Raw genomic sequence first — 25389 nt, 5'->3', positions numbered from 1 at the left:
AAATTAGGATTGCTGCTTTGCGCAAGTGCGCAGACGCCAAGTGGTCAACATAACCTAACATTTTTGCTGGTTTTTGTTCTCGTTATTTCCTATTGTGTAACAGTTTGCACCACTCGTTGTCGAGAATAGAACTTTTAAGAGTCAAAATCTGATCTTTTGTGTAACTCGTATGGTATAAATGTAATTTGGTGAAGCCCACTTTACAATCAGATCGTTTGTGTTTACGTTACGTCACGTCAGTGAGGAACGTAACACATGTCATTTGACAAATGACAGCTGTCAAGAGTAAAGACAAGAAGTTGTTTTGTTTATCTTTTTTTAAGACTTTTTGTGTGGAAGGTGGAGGGGTTTAAGAAACAAGCGGGTGGATTTTTGAAATAATATATTTTATAAATGAAAACAGCGTTTATTCGTAATATAGTAAGTTGCCAAATAAAATACTAATCAATATTAAAGTATAGCGAAAAACAATCCTATTTTTTGTTTAAATGTTTCCTAAACACATTTTACATCCGAAGCAATGGTCAAAGCAAAAATGGAATTTTCGACTTGTCGACTACATATGTTAAAGTAAAGTTGATAGCACCATGACCGATAAAACAAAATAACGCATGAAAGCAACATTAAAAATAATAATAAAAAAAAATTTAAGGCATTATCAAATTTGCTCGCCTCGATTTCGCCCCGGGTAAAATAAATCGGGAGATGTATCTATTTTACGGCGACTTCGGAGAGTAAAGTCGCAAGAAACGCCCACCGTGGAGAGAACGGTTGCGTTTACGTTGTTCGGCGTGAATCGAGGCGACATCACAGAAAAAAATTAAATCGTCTTGACAACCAAAGTGTTCCACTCCTTTGGTTGGCAATCATTAATTTCTTACACAACCATCACATAAAATTTATAAAACAACAATATAAAATATATATTATATTACGCTCATTGTGCGTCTTCCCCAATATACAGATAGAGTGAATCTTTTCTTTATGCGTAATGAATATAAAAACTACACTACTTTATGTTTCTTCCATAACAGATATAATCTTGCCATTGGATGGCTCGTCGTATATTTTAAAACGTATCAGCTGCCAGTATTAATATACTTAAGTCGCATGTATTTACAAAAAAATCGTACAAAACATAAAAATCGAACAAAACTAAATTTACTAAAAACTGGAATGAATTTTACGAAACTACAAAATTACGGTGGAGGAGTATTATCAATTTACACAGGAGGCGGTCCGTCATTGTATCGCAATGTAGGAGTTAGACTGTTGGCGATACTGTTGACTAGCGAACATGAATAATCGTCTTCCGAATAGGGGACTAGAGACGCCGCTCCCAACATGAGCAGCATCAAGGCTTGGATCGGTAAAGAAGCTCGCACGACTCTACCTAAGAAACGACAACCTCTTCGAAGCACCGACGTGTTTATTTGCAAATCATCTGAAGAACCACCACTGAAACGCAACAACCTGGCATGAGCACAGCGCCCCAAATCACCCCGATCTGGTGCAAATTTAAGCGACAAAAATCAACTTTAAAAACTATAGCAACTAGGGAAGAAAAAAAAAATATTTACTTGTGAGCAGAATCGTCGTGTGCAGAGGTAGATGGATGGTCCTGGCTCGGTTGGTCCAGAAGCTGTCCAAAACAGGCAAATGAAATGTGAAACAGTGCCTTAACATCTCTTATCCTAACAGTGCTACTCAACGAAAAATCAAACGAATACCATAACACTACCAACTAAAGTGGGTCTTGGACCCTAACAAAACTTACGATGGTTAGCCACACAATTTTTTTAATAATAATAAAACATATTTACAAAACTAAAACACTAAAAACTAGTACATCGAAATCGACTAGACATCTCTACTAGTTTTTATTTCGTTTACAAGATAACGCAACGATTTGTTAAACTTACGTCATAGTTGAGCGTGTGCAGTGGTGCGCTTACGCTATTCGAAGCGACGACAGCGGCACCCATTTCGTTCGGATCTCTGCCCAGCACGGCCCCCAGTTTCAAGATGTAAACTCCGGTCAACCGTATCAGACTTTGCAACTTTAACCGCAACTCCGTCAGCCTGGTGCAGGTCGTGCTGGACCCCTCGGGAGCCGCCTCGTGCCTCAGCAGCTGGTTGGCCGCTTCCTGCAGGCTCATCACCCGCGGCTCGCACCTCTCCAGCTCGGCGCGCAACTCCCGGAAGTTCTGGTACTTCGTCTCGATCGTTTCCCTGTCGGCTGTCAAATCCACGGGTTCCGACACCCGAATCCTCTGCTCGGTCTTCTCGAGCCAGACGCACATCTCGGTGATGATCGTGTGGAATTGCTGGTTCTGCAAAAAACTGGCTCGTCAACGAGAACGACTCTCGGAGGGGTCTCTTACGTCCATGAGGGCCGTCTGGAGGAGGGTTTCCCAGCTGGCGGCGTTCTTGCACACCGCCTCCCACCGCTTGTTGTCCGTGTCCAACCTGGCCCTCAGCTGGTCGGCTCGTTCCGTGTCTTCGGTGTGGTCCGCCAGGTGCGTACCTACGATGTTCAACGAACGGACGATGCTCTTGTGGCTGTCCAAGTCCAGGAGGAACTCGCGGTGGTCCTGGATCACGTCTTCGAGTTGTTCGATGTTGGAGGGCGGCGAACGCTGAGTCTTCTGGGTGCCTTCAGCAACCTGCAGCCACTTCTCGAGTCTCCAGAGGTCGTTGTCCAGCTGGGCCCAGTTGCGCTTGGTGCACAAAGGACAAAGCAGACGTCCGGCTTCGCTGTTGAAAAAATTAAACAATCAACTCCCACTCTAGAGCGGTCACTGGAAACTTACTGGTTGCATGAGAGTTTATAAGCGTCAGAAATGGTAGACCTGGAGAGGAGTTAAAAGAAAACAAACACCGAGTTAGTAGTGTTAATACCTTGATACCTTCACCGTCGAGTGCTCACCTCAACTCTCTTATCTTCTGTTCTTTGTCCTTGGCGACGAGCAGCAGCGTCTCGAAGCGTCGGATCAGCTCGTAGACCTCCTTGCCCAGAGCTTCTTCTTCGGTGGCGTCGCACTCGTTGATGAGGAGGTCGTGCAGATGCTTCACCAGCTCCACGGTGGACTGACAAGTCGCCGACACTCGTGCGATCTTCTTGGCACTTATCGGCAGCTCTGCCGAGCCCTGTTGAGGAATTTCCTTGGCGAGGAGTTCCTCCAGGCCGTCGATGTTCCCGCGGCACTCGCTGATTCCGCTCGTCAACTCCATCAAGTACGCGTCTTTGGCGCTGATTGATGTCATCCTCTGCAAGGCCGGGAGAGTGTCGACTTGCACCGCCGAGTCTTGCTGGAACTTGAGAGTCTCCACTTGGACACCCTCGTCGACTTCTCTCGGTTGTTGGACGATTTCCTTCTTGAGCGTGGTCTTCAGCGTGATTATCCTCTGCTGAACGTCTTTCCACAGGATCTGATACTCGTCGATCATCTCTTGGTATTTGACCACTTCGTTCTTCTTCACTTTCTTCATGATCTCCAGGCCTAGCTTGTCCGCAGTCTCCAGGACTGGATTCTGCAGGGCCAGGTGTTGCTCGAGGAGTTCCAGTTCGTTGAGGCGGTCGCGCGGCCGGACGTTCTGGGTCGTCAGATGCTCGAGTTCGGTCAGTTGGGCGTCGACTTTCGTCAAACCGATGATGGCGTCTTCGTGGGCCAGAGAGAACTCCTTGAAGAGCACTATTTCGTTCTTGAGGCGTTGCACCAAGCTCTGCACCCGCGGCAGCAGATTGTACCAACGAGTGATCACCACTCTGGCTCTGGACGTCAACTCTTGGATGTTCTCCGGCTCCAGGCCGCCCAGCGTGGCGAGCTTGGAGTAAGTCTGTTCCAGGATCTCGAACGTCGGGGTTCTGGATTCGACGTCTTTCAGTTGGTTCTCCGCCATGTAAATCAGCTCTTGGATCTCCTCGCGGTTCAGCTTCTTCACCGGCTTGTCCAGATCTTTGATCTTGTGTTCTTTCTCGGTCAGCCACGGCTCTTGCTCGGTGCTCAAGCGCAGCACTTCTTGCAGCAGCTTCCAGATGAAGTTGATCTTGCGTTTGCGTTCCGCCGACTGGCCGCAAACCGCCTTCCACCTCTTCTCCAGGTTCTGAATGGCGACGGTGATGTTCTCGGTTGAGAAGTGGGCCTTCCAGACGTCCGCATCGCTCAGCAACAGCTCGCACAGGTTCAGCACTTCCCCGATGTTTCCGCTCTCGTTCTCGATCGACTTCTTCAGCTTCTCGTGCTCCTGCAGCTTGCGCTCGATCACGTCTTTGGTGGAGGCCTCGAAGACGAGCGGTTTGCCCAGTTGGGACTCGATCTGCGTCAGCCACGCCCTGATCTCGGCGATTCGCTGCTCCAGCTGCGACATCGTCTGCATCATGTCGTGGATCTTGTTCCGGCGGGTCTTGCCGATGTTGTCGAGTCGCTCCCACCGGTCCAGCACCACGTCGGTCTTGGCCTGGATGATCTGCTTGGCGGTGACGTCGCTGTACTCCTCGCCGCAGTTGGCCACCAGGTCCCGCCCGGTCGTCACCAGCCAGTTGTACTCGCGCTCCTTCAGCGACATCTCGGCCTGCAGCTCGGTCTCCAACCTGCGGAGCATCTCCTGCGGGTCCTTGATCGACGAGATCGACCCTTCGCTGTCCTCGTCGAGGCGGCGCTCGATCTCGTCGGCCCACGCCACGAAGCGCGACTGCCGCGTCTCGAACATGGACCGCAAGCCGAGCTTCTCCTCCAGCTGGTGCACGAGGACGGCGAGCTGGTGGTCCAGATCGCCTTGTTGGTGCCACAAGATCCACATTCTCTGGTTGATGGTCTTGATGTCGCCGGGACTGATGCACTCTTTCAGCTGCTCCTGGGTCAGACCCAGCTGCTCCAGGTCTTTGGTCGCGTTGCTCAAGCGCGCCCGAGCTCTTTGCAGAGCTTCGAGCTTGTTGCTGACTCCCGAGTGCGACGTCGGGAGTTGTCCCGCCGATACCGTTATGATGTCTTGGATGTCGTCGTAGAGAGTCTGCACTTTTTCCACGTTCTCTTCGTGGGTCTTGAGCAGCAGTGTGATGCGCTCGAGGAACTGCCGCCAGGTCTCCAGACCGGCTTGCAGATTGGAGATTCTTTGCTTGATGGCGGCGTGTTCCATGCGAATGGAAGTTGCGAGAGCGTCGTCGCAAAACTGCAGCAACAAGTTTTGTTGTTTCTGGAGGCTGTCGGTTTGTTCCTCTCCTTGCGGAATCTTGCCCAAAAGGGTCTGTATCCTGGAGAGCAACTTCGGAATGCGTCTGATGTGGATGTACTTCAGCTGCATCTTCTCTCGGTCTTTCTCTATGTTCTTCAACCAGATCAAGAGCTTGTTCTGGTCTTGCTTGTAGTCGTCCCAAGCGTTGAGACGCGTCTGGACCTCTTTGTGACGCTCCATGATCCTCCAGAGCGTCTCGTTGTGAAGATTCGTCAAAGAATTGAACTGTTCCATCACGCTGCTCTCCACCAAGCCGCTTCCAAGCTGACTTTCCTTCTTGTCCAAAGGCTTGAGGACGTTCTGTTGCGTGGTCAAGAGATTCTGGTGGACTTGGCACAAGTGTTGGTGTTCCGAAAGACTGTGATAGTCTCCGGGAATGCTTCCTTGCAAGAATTGCTGCACATTGAGCAGGTACTCCTGCCACAGTTTGAGCGCCGCAGCGCCATCCTCGTTCTTGATCAGCCTAGTGCTGAGTCTGTGGTACTGCTGGAATGTCTCTCTGAAAACTTGCTGCCACAACTCCAGAATCTCTATGACCGATGTTTCGGTCCTGGTCGATTGCGTCATCTCCAGCGTTTTGTCTTTGATTTTCTGTATCTGTCCTTCGGCTTTGCTCAGCGCCAGGAGGTGTTCCCTCAAGGTGAGAAGCTTCTCCTCGCTGTCCGTATCCGGGCTTTGCTCGATGTTGTCGACGCACCTCTGCACGCTGTCCAGGTAGGTCCTGGTGCCGTTGATCTCGTTGGTGGTCTCTTCCCGCGACACCGCCCTAGCTTCGGCGACGTCGGCGAGCGCCGTGAGCGACTCCCGCACATCCTCCAACCGCTTGCCCAACGCTTCGACCTCTCCGCCGAGGAGAGCGCTGGCGTCCAGACCTACCGCCGCGGCTATTCCCGAGACCAGCTCCTTCAGCTCGGCCAGGCGTTCCGTGTGGGCGGACAGGGTTTCCTCGCAGACCTGGAAAATCGCATTTCACAACCATTAACCTTGGCCGGCGGTTTCAATTAGATCGAAATGCGGCCGTAATGATAATTTAGACGCGGATAGGCACGCGATTCCTAATCACATTCCATTCATAATGATTGGCTTCGGTGCGAGTGCAGTCGATACGGCTCCGGGAACGGACGGAAATTGTTAGTTTCCGGAAATTTTTCTCTTGCGAAAATTCGATTCGACTCGAGGTGCTGCTGCTGTTTTTCCGGCGCCGGTAAAAAACCGACGGAACGTGATCGTGGAATTCCTGAACGTTGCACCACCGGGAAAGTTTTGCAAGAAAAATGCTTGCGTGCGCAATTAAAATAACAATTGCATTTATGCAGATATTCGAGCCGGGGCAATTAGATTTTATGCTCTAATACTAATACCGGTGATACTAGCCAGGAGTTACGACGACGGTACTGCAAAAGCTGTATATCTGGTTGCATAAACGCATTTATTTTGATCGGTACATTATTTTGTGCCGCAAATGTAGTAAAAAAACAACAAGATTGTTACAGGTAAATTAACAAATGCTGGTTATACGAAAAATAGAAATACACTGACCCGCACAAAAAACGACTCACTTTGAATTTTATTAATATAAGTAAGTCATTCATTGTCTTAGAATTTTTTTTTTGATATCATGTTGAACTCATAAGTTTTATTTAAGTTATTCTTTGCCAAAGAATATCCGACAAACAAAACATTAAATAAATACAGCAAATAAAATTTTTATGAAAAAAAAAAATTAAAGTAATTTTATAGAAAAAATTTGATGTTATGAAAAATTGCCAAAATTTGAACAGTATTTTGAATTAGTATCTCGTATTGTCAAATTAAATCTTTTAACACGTAAATAAACCGACAAAAACACATCATGGAAGTAGCGCAAATTTTCTAATAATTTACTTAAACAAAACAATTCGGTTGCCATGGTGACCATAGCACTCCCGATCATTAAAAATATCCCAAATTAACTATAATAAAGAAAAATAAGCACAAATATAATTTCAAGATCATTTATTAAAGAAATCATAATGAGTCGTTTTTTGTGCCGGTCAGTGTAGAATAAAAAAGTCAAAAAATTTGGACTTTTGTTTTCAACCTTGGTATTTTTTATTGTTTCACTCTTTAATTTTTGTATTTTTATATAGTAAATGAAAATATTTAAGACGAGTCTGACAATTCTTTGAAGCAGCTACTGCGTGCAAATAGAAAAGTACACCTATATGGCGAAAGTATTTAATAATTTCTCTCTAAATATGGGACCCAAATTTAAATTGGAATAAACATTATACATTTCATTTCGTGACAAGGATTTGAAAAGCTTGATTTTATTTCTGTTGCCCTTTCAAAGAATATACCGTGCGATCAACAATTATTTAGATCAAAGAAGGCTTTGACATTCTAGCCGTATGTCGACAGATGTCTGGAATGCATGGAAGTATTTCTGGTTGCATATACCCGTTCTTCGTTATTAAAAATACCATTACTAATAATATGAATCATTTATGTTCTGAAGTAAAAACCATTTTTGAGTTAAAATTTAATTCGTAGTGACAGTTGTTTGACGTATATCGATGGAGTGAGCAAAGATACGAAAAATCTAACACTGTCAAAGTCATAGCCGCCCCTTATCTAAGTATGTACATAATTGTTGATCGCACCGTATTTTTTGTGAGAAAGAATGTAAAAATTAAGTAATAAATATAAAATCTATGAAGCAATTTATTTGTATTTTTTTTTTTTGTAACTTGTCTACTTCAATTGTTTGCAATTATTTACACGCTCATGGTTGAAAATACAGCATTAAATCCAAAAGTCAATAATTTTTCATTTTACCATTTTGCTTCAAAATGTAATATTTCTAACAAAAACTACAATTTTCTACATTACAATTACTCAAATAAATCATCAAAGAACTGTATAATTCACAAAAATTTTAATTCTGTAGTCCCATTAGTCATCGAACCCAAGTTTAACAGTATTTTTGTTTTGCTGGTATTTCACAAAATTGTATTAGTGATTATTTTGTTTTTACAGTCAACAATAAAAGGGTTTTGTTTCATTACCTGAGAAGGTATTTCAAAACAACTATTATTATCAATTCTGACCGGTTCCTCGTTTGTCCGAAATGCTCAAACATAATCTTGCAAGTACAAAGTGTCTATAAAAGAATGTAAGTACATACAGGGTGTTGGTGAATGGTTGGGAATAAATTTCAGGGTGAATTCCTTACGAAAAATGTGGCTTAAAACCTAAATAAAGTTTTTCGTTAAAATGAGTAGTTTTCTCAAAAAAAGAAAATGTAGTCCACTGTTGGAGAATTTCTCTAATTAGTTCATTTGTTTGCCTAAAATCGCATTAGTTTAGATTTTTTTTTTAAATTAAAGTTTCAACTTTAAATTTTTTCCTTAAACCATTATTATTTCGCAGTATTTCAAAATACGGATATGCCAGAATACATTTATTTTTCTTTTTTTCTTTTTTCGAGAAAACTACTCATTTTAACGAAACACTTTATTTAGGTTTTAAGCCACATTTTTCGTAAGGAATTCATCCTTAAATTTATTCCCAACCATTTACTAACACCCTGTATATTAAGAGTTCTGTGGAATTCGAATATGTTTGATTTTTGTCGCTCTGTAGCATATTGTGGTACCAAACAGAAAAACAGACGTTATGTAAACATAAAAACTAAGACGTCGAATGCAAAACTAACGCTAAAATTTGGTATTTTTATTTTTGACAGTTGACACCTGATTTGATGGCTCGACATAGTTCGACACAATAAAATTTTAGAGCATCACAATTCCACATGACTTTGATATAAGTTCTTTTTTTGTTCGACACTGTCAGAATTTGAGAATTTTCTCCTGTGTGAACGGATTTTGATAAATGTCACAACTTGTCAAAACGAAACCTCAAGCTAATTTTAAAGATTTTAAGAGATTTGGAGCCTTTAAGGGGCTCGTCGAACAAAAAAACCTTGTATTCAACTCGTTCTTGTGCAAATTGGGCTTTTTTTGGCCCACTCATGCCAAAAAAAGCCCAATTTACACACGAAACTCGTTAAATAAAAATTAACTACTATTATAGACACCTCGGTTTTGGAGTACCAAAAAAATAAAAATGCAATAAAAGTGTATGCTGTGATTGTTAAGGTTATTCATTTATTTTATTTACATAAAACGAAAAAATAACAAGATTATTATGTTTGTTATTTTTTTGTATAAAATATTAAAGATTTTACTAAACTCAATAATTAAACAGTTTCGTTTTTTTTTGTCAAATTTAAACAATCATTGTTTAAAAATCAGTAACACCTCCAAAAAGAATAATTTTTGAATTAATAATTTACGAAAACCAAAAAGAACAAGTCAGTATAATTTTTCTCACATAATTGAACAATAAAATGGAAATATAAATTTCCTATTCTTCTGTTTTGCTCACGATAAAAATTATTAAAGTTATTATAAATTTTCAAAGAATCTTTTACTTATGATTTTTTTTATTAATTTTTCGAAAATAGCAATATCCAAAGAGTATCTACCTATAGTTTATTTTTTCTTATAAACAATTGTCACAATGTTGTTACTTTGATAAAAACATCAAGTAGGGAATTTCAATGACGTTGGCAACACTGAAATTCTCAATTTCAAAATGCAAATAATTTTGATTTTGCATTTTTAAATTCAATAACTGTTTCCATTATCGTTTATTTCATTACTTTTTTTTATGATATGACGATTGCAATTGACATTAATTTGACATAACCTCAAGGTGAAATTTTCATAGTCTTTTTTTCCTTCATTTTGGCACTGACCATTGTTTATAAGAGAAAATAAACTATATACTCTCTCTTTGTATCAATCACAAACATTTTATTTCTGTAATTTTATTAACATCCGATCAATATTGATAATATTTTTGTTTTCTTTACACCCCATAAAATTTTATTGGTACTGAAATACATACTCCGTATAGCCAGCAATGAAATTGTTTTTTTTTTACTACCTCAGAAAATCTCAAAATAACTGCACTGTCTTTAACCGACCCACGACAAAAATGAAAATTTGGCAACATTTTATCGGAAATTTTTCTACTTAACTCTCTATTGCCAGTCCTGACCACCCTGTTGTTGAACTACGCTCAACTAACCTCCCAAAAGTACGCTTTTCATAACAATTCGATCCTGATTACCTTGAGGATTTTGATTTTTTCAACGAGAACCAATATTTCTTCATTATTATATTAGTTTATTTGTCCCCTTGACGTTTAACGCGTTGTAACTCAATCCACAACCACCCCTCGCAGTCCTACCGGGAGGACTAACAAAACTCATTCATATTCAAATTTGGCACACGATAGACAGAGACGCACGAAGGAATTGCACGCGAGAGACAAAGACACATTCATCAATGGAAAAACGTGAATTCTGGCGCCAGCTGTACCCGCGGTGACAGCGGCTGCGTAAAAATGTTGGCACGTCTGCACTCAAAAATTTTTTGCGAATCACCGCCCTTACCTTGAGTTCTTCCGGTGTACACATTTATCCAAAAAAAAAAAACCAAAACCGTTTCCGAAGGCACCAATTATCACACGATTTCCGCACGACTTGTCAGCGTCTTCACGTCCTCATCGATAATCTGCGACGATCGATGAATAATTGATGGGGAATCAAGACGTCCCCGTCGACTTTTCCGGCGTATTTTCGCTCTTCCTGCCCGAAACCGGCCCACCGCAACACTCAAAACGTGACCTGGACGGGTGCCCGTACGTTATTTATAAAATTCGCACCCATTTCAAAAATACACGCTCACGCACGCACCGCGTAGACGGACCGTTCCTCTTTAAAAGCGTGATCGATCGGTCTAGGAGAGCAAAGAAGCTGCGTCGAACGATGGACCACGAGTGCGGGGAGAGCGCTCCCGAACGCGGAGGGTTTATAAATACCACCACCGGTGGTGGCGCAGCCGGGATAAATACCTTGACGGCTTTGATGGCCTCTTCGGGTTCCAGATTGGCGACCGATTCCATGTGGTTGTCGACCCATTCGCTCACCAGATCGCTGGCGTCGCGGTACCTCTTCCACAGGTCGGCCGCGTGCTGGTACTTGGTGCACAACTCCTTGAGGTTGATGCAGGTGGTGGAGTAGGCGGTGACCGCCTCCTCGACGGCCGCCTCCACTTTCGCCGAGATCTCGGGGGTGCAGCTGTCCGACAGGGGCTTGGCGGCGGCCTGCAGTTCCGCCACGAGAGTCTCGCGGGAAACTAGGTCCACGGAGACGCTCTGCGGATTCAAAAAAGAAATGATTCACGGTTTAATCGCGAGGTTAATTATCTCAACTTTGGAGCGTCGTTAATTACACCGACGAGATAACGAGGATGTCATCGTAATTAAATGAATACTACGAGTACTTACTTAATTATTAACGCCACAAAATCATCATAATTCGGAGGGTCAACAACATTCTCGTGTTGTAAGGACGTGTTTACGATGCCGTCGAGCTGAGCTCTTTTGGATTATATTTAGAAGTCAGTTGGTTAACGGAAATGTTATTTGCATTTATTTTAAAATGCTTCGTTCATTTGGAACAACCATATTGCTGCTGATAAGATAGTAGATGAGCTAATTAAGAAAAACAAACATTTTGAACTTGGCAATTCGCTTGTTTTCGACTTTGTACCAACATCAAGGTAAGAGGGTACCATAAATTTTATTGTTACCAAAATGGATAAGGTTCCCAGAATTACCTGAATGGCTTTAATAAACAAACACATTGTCACAGTCTGATTCACCTAGAATTTTTGCAAAGGTGTTTTTCGATTTTGGAAAAAATATACTACATATTTTTCAAATCTCGTTATTATTAATAAATATGTCTCTTATTCGTTTTAATTAATTTTTATTTTTTATCTCATTTACTTTTCATATAGCCGACATAATGCAAAGAAATATTTGAACATTTTATTTTTAACAGCTGCCTAAACAAAAGTACCTACTTATTTTTTTTACAAATAAAGAAAGATTACTGTGACGTGATAACATATTTTTTAAACTTGACCACCGTGTATATTATATGTATACTAACGAGGTATTTTCGAGTGCCAGAATTCGATTTCAATTTCTTAATTTGGTTATTTTGGTTCACATTAAAGTTTGATTTACAATATTTTACATTTTTATGTATTTTTCTAAGGTCGTTCAAAAAGTGAGTGTTCATTGCATTGTTTTTAGTGGAAAAAGTGCCTCTTAATTGCACTAGTGCAATAAAGTCTTTATTGCACGCATCTGTCAACAGTCTGTCTACGATCGTGCAAAAAGTGAGTGTTTATTGCATTTTTCACACAAGACGCACAGGACTGAACTGTTGTTTATCGTTGTTTTTTTCTCGTTTTTGTGTTCGCTCGTAGAAAAAATGTTGTATGCAACACGTGCAAAAAGTGTTATCATTGCACTTGACGTGTTGTCCCACTCGCCTGCGGCTCTTGGGACAATTTTCACGTCCCGTGCAATAATCATTCACTTTTTGCACTTGTTGCATAAATAACTAATTTTCGCCATGGAGGAGTGATGAAAATAAAATTCCATTGAGTTATAATATGCGAATTCGGATCCTGATTTATGAATATTTCCACATTTTGGAGACACTTGTGTCTTTTGTGATCTTTTCGAATCTCCATATTGAACTAAAATTTTGATTCTTTCCTTTCATAATACATAATTTAAAAAAAAAAAATTATCCCAAAATGATTGTGGTATCGTAGGGTGCTTAGATGGAAAAAAGTCTTTGCCACTTTTCGAGGATAAGGTCCCGCACTACACTACATGAAACATAGCCACTGGTAGGTGTCAAATATTATTTGTCATTTATTGCCAGTTGTCAATATTGCCTCGGGATTACATAACGAAAACTAGTCAAAACATTTTATCATTCTAATCTATCATTTTAAAACCTTTACAAACTGATTTAGTTAATATTGTTTGGTTGATAAAACTAACCTCTCTTATACCTGTCATTTTGACGGTTCTTGATAGTTGGTATCACTTTTCTAATATGCGTCAAAATTCAAAACACTCAAATTATCAAAACCTACTACGATACCACAACCATTTTGGAACACTTTATATGTAGAAATGCAAATTCAAACGAGCTAAAATCTAGTGTTTTGCATTTTCGTTTTGAAATTGAAGATTTTTAACTATTTTAGATTTTAAAATAATATTTGAATCTATCAGTATTCAGTAGGTAATGTTGTTATTATTACATATATATTTTTTGACAGAATGTCACTTTATTGTAATATAATTTTCTGTTGCTTAGTTACTGACCCAAATAAAAGTTGTTTATTAGTTGAAAGTATTTTTCTTGTTTTCCTAATCCCTACACTGTCTTCCAAAATTTTCTAAATTTTGGCAATAGTTTACTTAATTAATATGAAAATCAAGGTCAAGGCAGTGAGTTCCTTCCATCTTTAAAAACATGTGATAATAATTTTATTACTCAATCTCGCCGGTGTTTTCTTTACTTTAGACCATTTTTAGCACCTTTTTAGAATTGTATTTAAAAAATCTGTGATCTTTCGGATCTTCCCATTTTACCAAAATAAAAAAACTTGATTCTTTCGCAAGAACAAAAATTAAATTACAGAAAAGCAAATTGAATAGAGCTAAAATTAGGTCCAATTCCTAAATTAAATTTGAAAAAGAAAACAAAACGACTGTTTTTCTGACGAAACGCCCATTTTGTTTAAAGTTAATTGACGTTTCTGTCTGTCTTACGTCATTTAATACCAACATTACAAAGCAATTTGCCCTAGTTTCTGTTGCAAAGTAAAAACACCGGCGTGGCGGAAACAACGTTTTTCCGCACTCTGCGGAAAACCGGGAAATACCTATTTTGAGGCATTAAACTTTGTGATCTTATTTCGATCGCCACACTTTCTTAACTGAATTTTCTGCATTAATTTAAAATAAACACAATTCTTCCCTACACTAACATTTGTTTTTAATTTGAAAAAAAGTTTCCAAACACTTTTTCCAATTTTTTTTTTTCGTGAACAGCATTATTATTCGGGATTTTTCCCGCACTCTGTATATTTACAAACACAATACAACTCATTTCCTGTTAACCGAACTGATTTCATAAATATAAAAGAATAGAATCCAATTGTAGGAATGATTTTTTAACGAACAGCGGAGGCGACAAGGCGGAGGAATTTTATAATCAAATTTACTCAACAACTGAGCTGTCGCGCTTCATCTTGTTACCAAAAAAAAAATGTTTGCCCACTGATTTCACAAAATTTACCAACAAATAATCCGCATCGAAAACACGTAAAAATTTACCTAAACCGTCACGTTTTCACACATAAATTAAAACAATTATTTACAAGAATTTTATCTGTGATAGGAACGAAACACGTTTCAATATTTACCTCCGCTTGTGACACTCCATGATACAACACACTTATTTATAAATTCAAACGAGCGTACTTGACGTTATCAGCGCAATTAAAAACGTCCAAAATTCGCGATCACATCATCGCCAAATCCGTACCGACAATTACCACCCAAACCCCAGCTGAAAATCGTCCCGTCTCGACAATTTCCCATTCCGAAAAGCGATAACTTGAAAGATTTTCATCAATTAACAACGAACACGCAGCACTTCTGCCGCTCGACTAAAACTGTTGCGATTTTCGCCGCGCTTATCGCTCCTCAACGTCAAGCCGCGTGGTGCGTTCAATAAATCAAAGACGCTCTCACCTCGAGCCGCTCCGTCGCCTTCCTCAGCCTCTCGTAGTCGACCGTGCCTTGGACGGTGAGCAGCTCCATCATGAAGTCGGCTTCCTGGACGCTCTGCTGCACCAGCTCGAGCTGGTGCTCGAAGCGTTGCCAGAGTGCTAGACGGTTGCGTAAGAGCGCCAAGAGCTGTCCGCAGCGCTTCTCGAGGACGGTGTGGGCGTCCTGCAGGTGGGAAATGTCGCGTTCCACCTTCACCGGCGATACGGTCACACGGAGGCGCATCGGGAGGGTGTGGAGGAGCTGGCGGAGACCCATCAGGTCCTGCCACAGCGTGACCAACTCCTCGCCGACTTCGTAGCAGTCGTTGACGGCTTTCTCGACGGCTTCGCTGCCCAACTTTTCGCTCTTCTCGCATTGGTCGAGGGTCTCGCTGAGGGAGGAGTGCTTGCGGCGGACGCGGTCGATGCCTCTCTGGATGTTCTGGAGGCGCTCTTTCAGCAAGGTCCCGCCTTCGAGTTCTTCCGAAATCAAGATCTCCAAACGCTTGGAAAGAGCCAACAAAGAACCGACTTTGTCCGACTCCGTCGCTGACAGAAGACCCAAACGTCCCAACTCGTTCTGGATGGTGTCGATCCTCGTGGACATCACCTGGAGGCGCTCGATGTACAAATTCAGCTCTTCTTCAGTCTTGATGATGCCGCGGAGGTTGTCCACGTCGACTTTCAAGTCTTCCAGTTCTTGCTCCAAGAGCGCGAGTTTCTCGTTGACTGGGACGTCGGTGGCTGAGATGGTTCCAATGATGGTGGTCTGGATGTCGTTGATTCTCTTCGAGATCGTGTTCCACTGGTCTTGGAGTTCTGTGTGGAACTTCCTCTGGATCATCTCGTCGGAGATGGGGACGACTTGCAGCGACTTCTCTAGATTGTTGGTCGCTTCTTGACGCGTGGAATTGTGGACTTCGTGTTGCGCTTTCAACTCCCAGAACTGTCTCATGTGACCTCGAGGACCTGACGGCACCTCGAGCCTCTGGAGTTGTTGTTCGGCGTCTCTCAACCAGTACTCGACTCTGTCGCTCAAGAGGTTGTAACTGGTCCACAAATCGCGGAAGGCGAGCAACCTCTTCAAGTTGTTCTGGACGTCGTCTTGCAGCTTGAGGATGATCTCCAAAGACTCCATGTACGCCTCTTCCAAACCGGAACACACCACAAGTTCTTGCAGCTTTTGGGCGACTCCGTTCAAGTGCGTGATCTTAGCCTGGTGGTGGGCTATGTCGAGCGCCAGGGACTGGTAGAGGTCGATGTAGCGGTCGTAGTCGGAGGAAGTGACGTCGCTCAGGTCGGGCACTCTCTGTTGGGCCACTTGCAGCCACCTCATCTCTTCTCTCATGCCCTGTTCCAAGACCGTCCACCTGGAGGCGGCGAGCGACATCTGCTGGAAGCGACCCGTGGCTTGGTCCAGGATGACCTTGGCTCGGTCGTACAGGTCCCTGTGGAGTTCCGAGTGGTGCATTCGCGTCTCGGAGTCGAGATTCTCCTCCAGCGATTCCAAGATGGCGCGACAGTGGCTCAGATTGACGAAGAACTTGCGATGGTTCTGCATGGCGTCTTCGAGATGTTCCAAACTGCTCACATTGATCGGGCTCTCCACCAGCGCCTCCGCGACGTCGATTATCTGCCCGAACTCCTTCAAGGTCTGCTCGTATTCGTCGGCCAACGACAGGAACTGCAGCGCTTTCTCTCGCTCGACCACGATTTGCTGCTCCATCGACTTGGTGCTGTCGTGGTTGCTGTACACCGCTTTGGGGATCTCTCTGGTGGGGAAGTCGCGCATCAGACCCTTCGCCGTCGCTATCAGATGCACCGCCTTGAGCATGTTGCACCGATTCGCGTGCTCGATCTTGTCCAGTTCGTTGAGTTTCGTCTGCGGCGAAGCGTCCGACTCTTTCAGGTCGTCGAGCTGCTTCCTCACCTCGTCGATGAGGTTCGCCAGTTCGCCCACTCCGCGGATGAACTCCTCCCATCGTCTCAGGTCGCTGGCGGCGAGCTGTTCGTTCTCGCTGGTTACTTCCTCGATCACTCTGACTTGCTGCTGAAGAGAATCGATGTAGCTCTTCATGCGCTTGCGGTCGTCCTCGTTGTAGATGTCGTCAGCCTGTTTCATCACCGACTGCAACTGCTCGACCTTGTCCTCGATCTTGACAATCTCCTCTTTCAGATTGTTGAACTGTTGGACGCGTTCCTTCGACGGACCGTCAGCCGTTTGTTGCCGATTGACGTAGATGCGATACTCTATTGTTTCCAACCACGTGGTTATCGTCTCGACCGTCGTTATTATGGTCTGCTGGATGACGACAACGTCGCGTTTCTCGACGGCGTCCTTGAGGGCGTTCAAGTTCTCCTGGACGTTGTAGCTTCTCTGTTCGACGGATTCGTCGGTGATGACCTCGTGCAGGGTCGCCAAGTACAAGACGTCGCTCAAGTGAGTGGTCTTGCGGGCGTTTTGTAGATTCTTCACGCGTTCCAATGCTTGGGTGTGTGCCCACCTGATGTCCAAATCTTGAGCAGCAACGGGACTTTGCTGTCTTTCACCTTCGATAAACAAGGCGGAAGCTTGTTGGCGCTTCTGCCACGTCGGTTTGGGAGTAGAAGAAACGGGGAGATCTTCGGGGAGGCCGGAAGATTCGACTTCTTCAATGGTTACGGAAGAGACGTGTTTGTGTTTGGGTTTTGGTGATGGCGATTTGGTCTTGGGTATCTGGATTTCTTCTTCGAGTAGGTCAGTCGGCAAAAATTGTTTTTTGTCAAGTTTTCCTGGTTCTTGAATGACAGTGGTAATTTTACTTTCTTCAAACGGAACATCGTGTTGTGTTGCAGTTTGTTGCAAGGCTTCGGGTTCCTTCGCTTTTTCGACCACCTCAGGGACAGTTACCGTCTCTAGTCTAGGTTCTGTTTCTGGTCTAGATCTTGCTTCTTCGACAGACTTGTCTTTCTCTATTTTCACTTCTTCAACAGGTCGTGCAACTTGGACGTCTTCAACAGGTTTAGGTCCTTCTAATTTGATCTCTTCAACAAATTTAGGTTCTCCAATCCGTGATTCTTCAACAGGTTTAGGTCTTTCCATTGTTTCTTCAACTGGTTTTTCTTCGACCTCTTGGATAGACTTGGATTCTTTTGTTTTCGTGTCGCCAACAGCTGCGGGTCCTTCTGCTCTTGTTTCTTCAACCCACTTAAATTCCGTCACTTTAGTATCAACTGTAGTCTCCGGAAGAGTTTCAGCAGCTGGTTCCACCTTAGTTTCTTCACTAGGTTGACTAACCTCCATGACCTCCACCTTTCCAGCTGATTTAGGCACTTCGATTGCAGTCTTTTCAACGGGAGCCGGTTCTGCACCATCTGTCACTCCAGCAGGTTTCAATTCTTCCTTCTTAGGTTCTTTCTGCTTAACTTCTTCAACAGGTTTTTTCGTTTCCAGTTTCTCTTCACTAGGTTTAACTTCTTCTCGTCCGGTCTCTGTCTTGACAACTGTCTCCACTATCTTACTCACTGGTGTTGAAGAGTCTGGTTCCACTTTTTCTTCTTTCTTCACGTCTTTGTCTGCTGGAGAAGACATCTTCGGAGCAGGCTCAGCCGCTGCTCTTTCGCCAGCGATAAAATCAGTCACACTGGATTTTGGCATCTTCGACTTGTCCATGAAGACACTTTCTCGACTTGTGAATTCTGTGGTACCATCTTCTGGTTGTACCACTTTGACCGAAGTGGTCACTTGGAAGTCTCCCTCGGTCGGTTGTTGCGTCACGACGTCTTCCGATATAATTTCGAAATCTTCAGGACTGGTGGACGGCGTCTCCGTCGGTACAATCTCAACCGAAATGTTATATTCACGATCTTCTTTTGGTTTCGGTTTGGCGGCCAACTTCTTCACTTTCTCTTGATCCAGATCCGTGATCACTTTACTGACGACGACAGCCTCTTCTTCAACTTCTTCAGGTGGCGCCGGTGACGACGACCTCGAGTGTTTCTTCGCGACTTCCGAATAAAGCTCCTTCGGGTCCAGCAAACCTCCATCTTCTTTACGTTTGAAAGCCGCCAACAAATCCTTCTCGATACCTGGGGCCGCTTCTTTCGGCGTTTCCTTCTTAGCTTTTCTGTGACGTCTCCTTCTTCTAGGTTTGCGCACGGGCTCACCATCCACGTAAACTTCCACGTCAACATCTGACGGTGACGATTCTTCAGAAACAGATTCTTCAGTCGGCTTCACTTCTTCTTCTTCCTTCACGCGTCGAGTCGACACCTTCTCGCTCACAGTGTCGGTACTTTCAGACGGCACCGTCACCGAAGCCTCCACCAGAACCTCGTATTGTTCGGACAAGCTACTAGGTGGAGTCAACTCGTTGATGTCGTGAACCACAACAGGACTCGTCTGCGTGACGGTCTCCGAAGTCTCTGGAACCTCCTTGGGGGGCACCAACGCGAGCACTTCTTTGGCCGCCTCAACTTCTGGTATTTCTTTGGTCGCTCCTACTTCGGCGATTTCTTCGGCGAACACTTCCTCGAAAGGCGGCGCCGAAGGCTCCGGAGACGTCTGCACCGAATGTTCAGCAGGTGTGGGTTGCGCCTGCACCGCACTTTCGCTCACTTGGAGCTCAGGTGACTGCGTCTGGACGAATTCTTCCTGACTGGAAACGATCGTCGTCTGCATGGCCGACTCGCTCCTAGGAATATCAACAGTTTCTGGTGAGATCGTTTGGGCGGCTTCTTCGACCACCTCGACCTGTTCGGGAGTCGCAGTCTGGATGGAAGTCTCAGACGTGATGATTTCCACCTTTTCGGGAGTTTCCGTCTGCGTGACTATCTCACTGGTGGTGACTTCCACCTGACTCGAAGTGTCCTGGATTTCAGGTTTCACCACTTCAGGAGACGGTTCTCTGGACGTCTGCATCGAAACTACAACAGTCTCTTTGGGAACTTCCGGTGATGTTTGCACCGAAACGGGTTCGGTTGCGACTTGTTCCCGCTCGATAAACTGCTGGACGACCTGGTTGAGCTCAGGAGACGTCTGAGCCAGAGTCTCTTGGGTGATCACGGCTTCCAAAACTGGTACCGTCGTGACGATCTTCTCGGTTATTTGTTGCGGAGACTCGCTCGAAGGTCTCAGAAAAACTTCTTCGACGACTTTGACGGTACCCAGATCCGACTGGGTCGACAACGTGTGGTACGAGTCGTTGGGCGAGACGATTTCTTCGTCTTGTGCTTCCAAAATCGCCGGTTCGGACTCGATCTCGTGTTCGCTCTCCGAATGTTTACTCTCTTCGCGTTTTCCCTTTCGCCTCTTCTTCGATTTCTTCGGTTCCTCGACTTTCTGCGGTTGCACTTTAACAGGTTCGTCATCTGTCAAAGGTACCGAATCCCCAAACGGTGACGACTCGTACACGGACTTCGGTATATTCGATTCTTCCGATTCCTTAACCTTGACCTTCTGTTTGCGCTTCTTCCTGCGCCTCTTCTTGTGCTCTTGGTTGTCGTCGTCTGCCAGACTCTCGTCGACAGTGGTCTTGTCGGCTTCGTACCCCGTATCTTTGCCGTCTTCTTCTTCGTCAGACTCCGTAACTGGTTCGAACACTTCCGCCGGCTTGGGAGTCTCCTGTTCGAAGACTTCTTCGGTTGGTTTGGGAGTCTCTTCGGACGGGAGCGAATCATCGGGCATGATGATTTCAGTCGATTCTGCAACAGACGTCGCGATCGACCCTTCTTTGTCTTCTTCAATCTCTTCACTCGGAGTCTCCTCTTTGTGTTTCTTTTTCTTCTTGCTCCTTCGTCCTCCGTGGTCTATGTCGCTCGGTGTGGGCGACTCGACATGCTCGCTTTCCAATTTGGGAGTGATCGACGCCGCCGCCACCGACTCTTCACGTTCGTTCCCGGTCTGGGGCGCCATCGGAGACAACGCAACAGACTTGACGATGGCGGTGGTCGAATGCGACACAGCGGGGAGAGTCACGTGGATGTCCTTCTGGATCATCTCGGCCGGCGTCGTCGCCATTTTCTTCTCTTCCACAAGCATACTCATAGAGACTTGAGGACTCACGATCAACGAATCCGCAGCTTTCTCTTCCAGTGACAGAGCTATCTCAACTTCTTGCGACGGCTTCTTTGGTTTCTCTACAGGTCGTGGTGAATCATCCTTGGGGGTCACACCTGTTTCTTGCTCTTCCAGTGACAGAGCTATTTCGACGTTTTGAGATTCTTTGGGTGCGTCTTCCTCACCCGGAACAAGAGGACTTTGCGTCCTAGGCGTACCAGAGACCTTCTTCGACTTGCTAAACTTCTTCTTCTTCTTTTTACCTATAGGAGAATCCGGCGACTCCTCGCTTTCTGTTTTCGACAGTATTTCAACCTTCGGTGGTTCAGCTTCGTGGAATTGTTGCGACGTGATAAAATCTTGCGTTACCACACAGATATCTTTCTGCTTAACATCACCATTGACTTGGAGAGGCTTCAAAACCGTCTCTTCCACGATTCTCGCGGTTGAGTCGACTTCTTCGACAGCTTCTCCAGGTTCTGTGACGGTTTTCTCGACGATCTCGATTGTTGTGGTGGGTTGACCCGTCTCGGGCTCTTCCGTGACCTTCTCGACTTCCCTGATGCTCACAACGGGCGTGGTGACGGTCTGGGTGACCGTCTGAATAACTTGAGACACTTTCGGGGACGGCATCTGCACCGCAATCTCTTCGCTTGGACGTCGCGGTGAAGCTTCCTCCACTCGTTCTTCCGTTTTCGGCGACGGCATCTGCACCGCAATGTCTTTGCCCGGGCTCGGCGGTGAAGCTCCCTCCACTTGTTGTTCTGTTTTTGGCGACCGGTCAGCAGGTGGGGTGACCATCGTCGCGACTTCCGCCGTCTGCGGGGGAAGCGCTTCAGTGGGAGCCTCCTTCGGGACTTCCTCCGGGATCGCTGTTTCAACAACAACGTCAGTACTAACGGGAGCTGGTAACTCGTCCCGTGGAGTTTGCCTGTCTTCGGGTGCATCGCCAGCTCTAGGTGCGTCCTCAACATTACTACTAAGTGCAAGTCTCTCGTTCTCTATAAAGTCTTTACTAGCGATTGTCTCGGTTCTTCGTGTTTCGAGTGTGCTTTCAGGCTGAGGTGCAATGGCTTGCTCTACGACATACCTCTCGCCTTCTTCGGTCACTTCGCGCAACGCCTCGATGGGTTTGCCATCGAAGACGGCAGCGGTGACGGTCTGAGTCACGCTAGTTCCCGGCTCCTCGACAACGACAGTCGGCTCACCGAACTGTTGTTCCTCGATGACTCTACCGTCTTCGGTACGAGTCACGTTGATGCTCACTCGCGGTATACCCTCTTCGGTCACTTCCACCTCTTCGGGTTCTTCGACCACCTCCTCGGTAATCTGTTCTTTACCATCGACAATCACAATCCTACGAATTATCCGTCTGGTCTTCCGTATAACCCTCCTGGTCACTTGTTGGACAACAGCCCGCACGCTCGAACTGGACGTGTGAATCTGGCTGCCACCGTATGGTGGCAACAACTTGTTTTCTTGATCAACGAACGTGACGTCTCCTTCGTGAAGCCTTATCCCTTCGATCTCCACCTCCGACGGTTTGTCACCTTCGACAACAGTGTATTGCGTCTCCGGTTCCGTCTGGAACTCTTGCACATCCACTTCTCCGCCGGGCACCCCCGACACGATCTTGCCGCCATATTGCTTACTAGTGACAGTCTGTCGACTGCCGTCTCCTCGAGCCACAGTCGTACTGCTCTGCTGTTCCTTGAGACTAACCTGCGAGAAGGACTGAGTCACGGGCTGGTTCCCGTCGGTCAGCGTGCTGGTACTGGTGAGGTGCTGCTGCTGCTGGACAGTCTGCTGGTGCCGCACCACCGTCCTGTGCAGCTTCTTCACGATGATACGTTTGGTACCGTCCGCGTCCACGATCACCTCGGTGGTGGTCTCGTCCGGCTCGACGAACACGGTCTCGAAAGGTTGGTTGGGTTTCGCGTTGGTAATGTTCAACTCGCTGGACTCGCCCCGAGTCTGCGTCTGTTTCCGGTAGTTCGCCTCGACTAGGAGGTCATCCGGTTCCTCCACGATCGGTTGTGACTCCGCCATGGGTTTCGTCGCTATTTGGATTGTCTCCGCGCCGTCTGCCACAGTCTTCGAGATGGTGATTGTCTCTTTGTGCTTGCCGGGCTCTTGCACTTCGGACGCGCTGTCGGAGAGTTGCGTCTGTATCTGCACGTCTACGGGTTCGTTGTAAGTCACTGTAAAGTCTCTGGTCACGATTTGTTGTTGCGGGGAGGCCAAGCTCCGTCCGGTTTGAGTCTCGATGTGAACCCCCACGATCGGACTCTCTTCAATCGGCATCGACGCCGAATCGAGAGTGTTCTCCTGGGACAGATCCGGAGATTTGACTCGCAGCCGGTCCAGGTGCACCCGCAGCGTCTCTATTTTCGTCCGGATCGCGGTTCTCTCCTCGACGAAGATCACCGTCAACGTCCTCAACTGCTCGACCAGAGCTTCGGCCAGCTGTCTCAGATCCGGGTACTTCTTGAACTCGTCGCAAACACTCGCCAACTCCTGCAGCCTCGCCTCCTTCTCGTCCAACTCGTCGCTGAGCCTGTCGAGGTCGTCGATGGAGGCCCCGATTTGCGTTTCCGTGTCCGGCGTGGCGACCGCTTCGACCGTTCGCCTCGCCGTCTCCAGCCAAACTTCTATTTCCGTCAGCAGTAATTGGTATTGTGTCAGCTCTTCCTGTCTCCTCACGTGCGATTCTCTCGCGTTCTGGAATTAGACGGTCATTACTTACGCAACCGGGCTTAAAATTAGCGCTCACCGTCACCGCTACCCTGCCGTGCTCCGCCTGCGACAGCAGCGTGGCGATCCTGGTCCTGATCCCCGCCAAGTGGACGGCCAGAGCTTGGGTCTCGTGGTCGGACTTCAGCTCCAGGACCTGGCCTTCGAGACTGATGGCTTGCGCCGCGTGCTTCTTCAAGTCGCTCGTTATTTCCTGGAACGAGGCGGTGAGGTAATCGACAAGAAAAATCGCGCAATGACTATTTATAGATGGAATTATCGAGTGTCTGAGTAAACACTTCGGGTGTCACTGCGGAGGTCCCGACGAGGTTGCGCTCTGCGCCGCGGTCGCCACAGGACTGACCACTTAGCCGAGGTCGGTCCACGTCGCTCCGCTGGTGGGATTTTGTTTATTTATGAAGATGCGGATAGATAATGCACACGTCGGGACTCTATTTTTAGGAGTCGCGCCGCGATTGATGGGCGCTAATTGAATCCATTAAACAGCGACCGAAGGCTCTTTCATCAAAGACGTCTGAGGGGCGCATGTTGATCGCGAATTGATTGCCAATTAAATTCGATTCTTCGATGCTTAAATTAACTCCAGACGAGACTCTCCACTCTTGCGAAGCAGTAAATTTCTAATGACAGCTGACAAGCGGCCACCATCTTTATTACAATACAAATGGCTCTCGAGCAGGTGTAAGCGATAAATTTAGTACCGGGTACGTCACCACCAAAAAAACTTATCTTCTGTGATAACTTTACAACGAATTATGGCCGCACGTTGGTGGTTTAATTGTTTTTCTATCAGACCCACGCTCGCCATTTTTGTCCCGACTCTAGAAAGCGATTGTTTCCTCGAAAACACCAAAATCTTCGGTTCTCGATTAGCGCAACGTTGCCAAGACGAAAGGTCCAGATTCTGGTGTGGCTCCAACAATGCAGAAGACTCGCGGTTACGGCATCGCGGTTTTCGCGGAGCGAAAATTTCGCGGATCCTCGTTGTAAATTTGAAGCGGTGTTTGTAAACAGAATGTTTGGAGCACGATGTAAGAGTCGAAAAAAAATCTTATGCAAGAGTTGATCTCGACTCACCTTGTCAGAATAGAAACATGTTGTAACTGGTCGATAATACAGCAGATTTGAAATGATTTAATGTGTCGGTATAAATAGTTGAATGGTGGAAGTCGTGTGACCCGCCAGGCAGAATCACTTTTAAAATTAAAATAATGATGTCATCGGGATCATGCAAATATAGATGTAAAAAAATTGAGATATGGAGAGAAGAAATGCGGTCAAAGCCGCGTCACCGGCGGTTCATTGTTACGGACAAGGACACGAATCGATGACACAAACGGTGCCTGGAACAGCTCGAAAAGGACACGCGGAGAAAGTGAGGTCGTGATGCACCGCGCTGACTCAGCAGGGTACTTACTTCCAAGGCTCTGATCATCTGGTCGAATCCCTCGCGAGGTAAATACTCGATGGATATCTCGGTGGTCTGGAGGAGCTTCTGGAGCTTGGCCACGTCCTCGGTGAGGTCCTGCGAACGTTCGAAAATGAGCAAACGCCTCGACATGATCGCCGAATCTTGACACGAACCAGCGTCCAATCAAA

The 25389-nt window shown here is 45.6% G+C and overlaps 1 protein-coding gene across 5 annotated transcripts in view; it reads right to left on the bottom strand.

Annotated features, from left to right (window-relative positions):
• Positions 1-367: 367 nt before the first annotated feature.
• The window catches only part of Msp300 (Muscle-specific protein 300 kDa), an 88138-nt gene continuing 63116 nt past the window's right edge, over positions 368-25389 (bottom strand). For 4 of the 5 annotated variants that reach the window (XM_069040571.1, XM_069040566.1, XM_069040570.1 and 1 more), the window contains 10 exons: positions 25208-25315; positions 23810-23983; positions 14983-23757; positions 11200-11502; positions 2930-6189; positions 2814-2852; positions 2385-2757; positions 1923-2333; positions 1581-1642; positions 368-1458 (listed from right to left, as the gene is read on the bottom strand). In XM_069040571.1, the coding sequence (XP_068896672.1) occupies positions 1224-1458; positions 1581-1642; positions 1923-2333; positions 2385-2757; positions 2814-2852; positions 2930-6189; positions 11200-11502; positions 14983-23757; positions 23810-23983; positions 25208-25315 (13740 nt within the window). In that variant the 3' untranslated portion in view covers positions 368-1223. The remainder of the gene's footprint in view (positions 1459-1580; positions 1643-1922; positions 2334-2384; positions 2758-2813; positions 2853-2929; positions 6190-11199; positions 11503-14982; positions 23758-23809; positions 23984-25207; positions 25316-25389) is intronic. The other variant, XM_069040567.1, reaches the window with a different exon arrangement.

This window comes from Tenebrio molitor, chromosome 3, assembly GCF_963966145.1.
Source record: "Tenebrio molitor chromosome 3, icTenMoli1.1, whole genome shotgun sequence".
Taxonomy (NCBI): Eukaryota; Metazoa; Arthropoda; class Insecta; order Coleoptera; family Tenebrionidae; genus Tenebrio; species Tenebrio molitor.
This window is presented reverse-complemented; position numbering and strand designations above follow the sequence as displayed.